This window comes from Apteryx rowi, unplaced genomic scaffold (assembly GCF_003343035.1).
Source record: "Apteryx rowi isolate R43461 unplaced genomic scaffold, aptRow1 scaffold_49, whole genome shotgun sequence".
Lineage (NCBI taxonomy): Eukaryota > Metazoa > Chordata > Aves > Apterygiformes > Apterygidae > Apteryx > Apteryx rowi.
The window spans coordinates 3421163-3427162 of NW_020450749.1; the positions used below are offsets into that span (position 1 = coordinate 3421163).

The 6000-nt window shown below is 36.2% G+C and overlaps 1 protein-coding gene across 1 annotated transcript in view; it reads right to left on the minus strand.

The window, feature by feature from the left end:
* DNAH12 (dynein axonemal heavy chain 12) overlaps positions 1-6000 on the minus strand; it is a 78978-nt gene that overhangs the window by 71457 nt on the left and 1521 nt on the right. Inside the window, exons 2-3 of the mRNA XM_026078879.1 lie at positions 3685-3854; positions 225-315 (exon numbers count right to left, since the gene is read on the minus strand). Coding sequence (XP_025934664.1) covers positions 225-315; positions 3685-3854 — 261 coding nt within the window. The remainder of the gene's footprint in view (positions 1-224; positions 316-3684; positions 3855-6000) is intronic.

Here is a 6000-nt window from a genome sequence, read left to right on the forward strand (position 1 = left end):
TACTATTGCTAAATAAAGACTTTATTCTGTAGATATGTAGGTATCAATTTCAATGGGAATATTCCCACATATAAATCTATTTATGAATTATTAATGATTGAGGTAAGTATCTTTAAGTAATTAAGAAGTAAAAGCATAAATGCCCCAATAACAAAGAACAATATAGGCAATATTTAAATTAAAAAAAAAAAACCAACCCAACACCTGAAGAATTGTACACTCACAGTTGAAGGTAGTTCTGGGATAGGAGGTACAGGAGCTCTTTGATGTTTTTCTTCCATGGATACCTGATAGACTTTTAAAGCTCGATCAATTCTAAAGTAAAACATATAGCCAGAAGTGCTTAAAGTGCTTAAAATTACAAATAAAACTTAAAACTACAAATAAAATACGTTAAAATATATTAAAAATAATGCAATCATTTTAATTGAGGCAACCTTTTTTCATGTTTATTATTTGATCTCTAAATTAAAACAACGCTCTCTTTGCATATTCTCTCTTCGCATATTCTCTCTTCTTCTGTATAAAGGGCCATATTTACCTTGGTTATAATCACAATATATATTTGGCTTGATTCACCTCGTCCAATTATCCAGTTCTGCTGTTGGCATTACCTGTTACTTTGTTTCAACCAGCTACAACAGACCCTATCTAATGTATTATGTTAAAAAAAAAAAAAAAAAGCACAGAATAGAACTCCTAAAGCAATTTATTTGAAAAACATCTTTTTTTCTTTTTTACTGCCTCAGGTTATAAACTGCTAAATAACTATTAGAATACTTTAAATGGTTAATGTTGGAATGTCCTGCTGGCCTTACCCATTAAAACACTGCATCCCATCCTTCTGGGATACAGCTTGTGCATATTTTGCCAAGAGTATTTCAGCCTCATCTTAGTATAACACAGCTAAAAATCTCCCAAGTAGAAGTAAGACTACCCACTTCAGAGATGCACACAATTGCCATTACTTCATGGGAATGACAGTCAGGTGGGTCAAGGTGCAAATTCCTTCTGATCTACCATATTTAAAAGAAAGTCCTCCCAGAAAGGGAGCAACAGGCTTACAGAACAGATACATATGTAAAAAATATACTTATTTACTTTCAACAAAGTGAACCTTTCTTACAGGATCTTTAATTTATCTGATCAGGGAAATTAAGACTGCAACTCCTACATCCATGAAAGTGAACTAGGCATAATTGATTCATCAGCACATATAGTACAGAAATGTTCTACATGAACATTAGCAAAGTTATACTGACTAGTCAATCTCACTACCAAAAGACTTTACATAATAGTATTTCCATAACTCCGTTTAAAATACTATTTGGTTTCACACTGTACATGTACCTTTAGTAAAGGTACACTTTTAATTCTTATGCATACACTAATCAGAAAATTTAACATAATAATCAGCTTTCTAATTTAAAAATGAAAATACACTTGATGATAAATAGCCTGGACATGAATTAGAATATAAACTAAATTAAGATCATTGCAGGTACCACATGAAAAATCTGGAATAAAGTTATATTTCTTTTTATGTAGCTATTATATAATTATTTTATATATACATGCATGTAACAAAATCTTTATATACATTTATAATGCAAACTGTTTTAATCTATTATTGTTAGAAATAACATTAGCGTGTAAATCATCCGTTTTGCCTTTTTCATTTTGACAGCCTTTTCACTATTACTTTAATATGGGGGCTTTTGCAAATCTAGGAAAGGTAATTGCACAAACACAATGAGCAATTACAGAAAAACTAGTGACAGAAAAATCCAAATTACCAAAATTACTGTAATTCTTTAAAATACCTTCTAAACTTCACACTGACAACACTCCCTTAACCAGCTCAGAGTTGTCTTTCTCAACAATACATTTTTGTCTAAAAAGAATGAATTTAAATGTATCTGAAACCTGTTTAAGAAGTTTGAAGAATCAGTACACAGGTAGAATTCTGAAAGATATTCACAGTACCTGAATTACTTGATCACACAATCATCTTATTTAAAAGATAGTTCATTTTGTAAGGCAGCATAAGTGAATCAATGTTCCAAAGGAATATTCCCTGTTTGTCAGAATGCTGGTCAGCAGTCATCATATAATACAATAAATTATTACAATGACATAGTTGTCTTTTTCCAGCATGTTGAACAGTTGCATTTTAAGAACTGCACTCTGCTACTGCTGATTACACTGAAAGTTCAGGATTTACTTTCTAAGAGCTAAATATTAGAAGACTTTTTGTTTGTTAAATTTGTATTGTAACAGCCTTTAAGTTATTAAAGGAAGTGGGGGGTTGGACTAGATGATCTCCAGAGGCCCCTTCCAACCTCAACCATTCTGTGATTCTGTGAGGTGCCTTCCTCTTTTTAACGCCTGTGTAAATTAACTGCTTTGTATAACGGATGGTTGCTATGTTATGGGGGAAAAAAAAAAAGTCTCCTCTTTGGCACAGATCCAATTCCCTTTTTGTGATGACTTCTTAGGCTTTGATCCTGCAACCTAGGTTTAGAACACTGACTAGTTCCAATGAAGTCGATGAATTTGGGACACATAAAAGTATTTTTTCCACAAAGATCAATCTATAATACTTTAATTTAGCCACTGAAGTGAAACATGAACTGCGAAGGAGTTTGCTAAGTAATTGTTTACCATCACTAAATTTAGTCACAGCACATGAAATTGCTAAAGACCCACACAGAACAAAATATATGCATGCTTACTGATATAAATGACAATACCTAAAATGCATTCAGTTAAGACTGTTTTTAGGTCTTTAACTTCCATTTCTTCCTCCTGAGGCCAAGTTTTCTCTGTGCTCTTTAATCCTATTAAACTCCATTAGATTTCCTCCTGTTTTTAATCTTATGTCTGACTGAAAAAGCAAGTTGCTCTAAGTTTCATGATAGTACTACAAACATTGCAATCTTAGCCTGCATAATCCTCACATTTATGCCAAGATAATCAATATGCCTAGGGATTCTTCAGTAAGTTCCAGAAAATAATGTACATATTTCAGGAATAAATTCCTATCTACTAAAAAAACAAACAACCCCTCCCCCCTCCAAACACTTAATTTTCTCTTAGATCTACAATAATTATATAAAGCAATCCTTTACTATTGCCTTTCCTCCTTTGTAAATAAAATTCTTGAAAGACAATTTTATGTGAATTTATCAATCATCTTGCTAGCAGTGTTTCTTTGCAAGCAACACAAATCATTAAGTTTAGGAGGAAGTGTGTTAAGATTAGACAAAGAAGCCTGTTAAGAGTAGTCTCAGACTACTCAGACGGGATCGCTCATGCAAAAGAAAGCAGGTTATCCAAAGTTTGATTCTTTTTGAAAAAGGTATTCATAAAGAGAAAGGACTTTTTTCAGCCTATCATAAACAACATTCAAAATGTGAAAGTCACTTTTTCCCCCATAGTCCACCCCAACAAATATACCTCAAGCAGATTCCTGGTGCTGTAAAAGAAAAAAACATCAGAGATTCCATCAAGTACTCTTCTATTATTACTGATTTTAGATGGAAAACATTCAGCATTATGCAAGTGACTTCAAAACCCTTTAAAATAAACAGATACCATTACAATTTCTCAGAGGTCAAAAGTGCAGTATTGCTTTAATTTGAATTTCAACATCATTTATTTCTTGAATTACATGAAACTCACAGTAATTGATTAAGCATCTTTTGCTGTTCTTTGACTCTTCGGTATGTCAGTAGTTTTTTCTGCAATGGTGAGAAACCAGATGTGACTGTTGAGGGTAAAACAATAGGAAGAAACAAAGTTCTCGAAGTCTTTTTGTTAGAAGGGGATGTTGCTCCATTTGAGTGCGGCATCTAAAACCATAACAAAAACAAGGTATTAGAACACAACTAATCCTGTCCACAAAGCAGTTTACCAGATGCATGCATTAAGCTGAATTTACATAAGCAGTAAAATGAGGTAGCCTCAGGGATTTCCAGAATCTAGCTACAAAAGCTTAGGTTTCAGCAAACAGAAAAATACCGTACATGTTCAAAGAAGGTGCATGCAAAGTCTGAAACAGACAGTAGAAAAGAATGGTACAGTTCTATTAAATCAAGATTAGCGTACTGTGTAAGAATAAAGTTCTATTACAAATGTCTTCAAGTGCCTATACACGGAGCAGAAGACACCAGCAAAGCAGTCTGTTAAACCCACCCAGTAGACTGCGCCAGACTGGCCCTGATCTAGGTGTAACATTTCCTCACAGGGCCCAAAACAGCATTGCTGTTTCTATGGCTTCAGTGCAGGATCCAGGCTCCAAACAGGGAAGAAGCAAATGGGAGCACGGAAAGAGAGAACTGAGCCTTTGTTGAAAGAAAGAAATGCCCATCCTGCCCAGAGTGATGGAATCAGTGGAGGAACGTGGCTTCAATACACCCGGGAAAAAGCATGCACACACATATAAAGTCATATTCGGAGGGTGTGGGTGACTACCTACTCCTTTCTTGTCTGGTAACTTAATAAAAAAAATTTTTTCTCGTTCTCCTTAAGTCTGCCTAGGCTAATAATGTGGAAAGGAAATTAGGACAACGTTGGCCTCCGAAACTGTGAAGAAAAAAACGTCCAAAAGCAAACTTGGTGTGGGTATTACTGAAATGATAAAGCTGCTGCCAATTTTCAAAGTAACATGAGGTCCTAAAATTCTGCAGCAGACAGAGATTAAAGCTTCAAAGGAAAAGAAACAAAACAGCATCCCTGTTCCTCCTTTCATATTTCTCAAGCAAAAAAGCATTGAGCCTATTTTCTACCTGTAACATAGTCACCAGAAGTTATATTGCACACATGGAAAGGCTAAGGAACAGCATGATCATCTTGTAAAAAACAATGTAAAACTGGACACCTCTGAGGAGTAATTTTGTGATACTAAAAGTCTTGTGGTGAATCTAGCAGGATTCTTGAGCACTTTGACGATCTAGCATATAAACATGTATTCCATCCATAGTCCCAAGTGATAGTGTTTTATTTATTTATCTAAGGCACAGTGGGATACAACAATTCAGCTGCCTCTTTGGAAGCACTTATCTGAGCCACAGGGGCAAGTGCCTCTGCAATTACAAAGCAGCTGCTTGACGCTACCTTACTTTTTCATACTGTAGCAGCTCTGAGCTCCCTAGATAATACACATAGCATGCCAGGATGTGCATCTTCAGAAGCAAGATTAACGTGAGCTAAGAATAAAATTAGATAACTAAGACTAATGAGGCAAGTGAGGTTTAAATGTGGCTGAAAGGACGTGACCAAGTCCTGGCTTGTAGATGCAGAGGGTTCCCAGTGAAAGGGTGGGTGGTAACTCAGTGGGGTAAACATATGATTCAAGCTAGGCTGTGTATCAGAGGGATAGATGGGATTTTTGCTTTATGATCATGGTTTTGGATAGTTGGGCTGTGCAATAGGAGAGTGGAGACAGGTATGTGTTTGCAGTAGGAAATCTGTTTTGGGAGCCCGATGAAGATACGCAGCAGGTAATAGGGGAAAGAAAGAATGGTGACCATAGTTAAAGATATTTGGCAAGCAAAGTTTGATAATCCCTGCTTTAAAGAGAGAGAAACAGAAAAACTGCTGTTTGACTAGGCTCCGGTGCACTAAAAAACTGTCTTTCTAGCAGCTTAGTCTTGCTTCCTGCTGAGTGTGACTAATTACATTTTATGATCCCAAAAGATTCACTGGAGCATCCTCCAGGAAACATGATGCACAGCCTCTACAAACTCACAGCTGTATTTCAAGACGTTCTTGCAGGGGAACAGAAGGACCAAGCTACGTCCTAAATTAGTGCTATGTCCTAGAAATGAATTAAAAACGGGGGTGGGGGGAGGTGGGGGAGGAGGAATACAGACAGAAACAAAGATTAGCTAAAGAGAGCCAAGACGACGTGCCATTTTCTTGGCAATTCCCCCGCCCAGCCGGGACGGGCGCCGCGGACCTGCCGGGGCGGAAAGGAAAAAGACGCAGCTCGGCAAC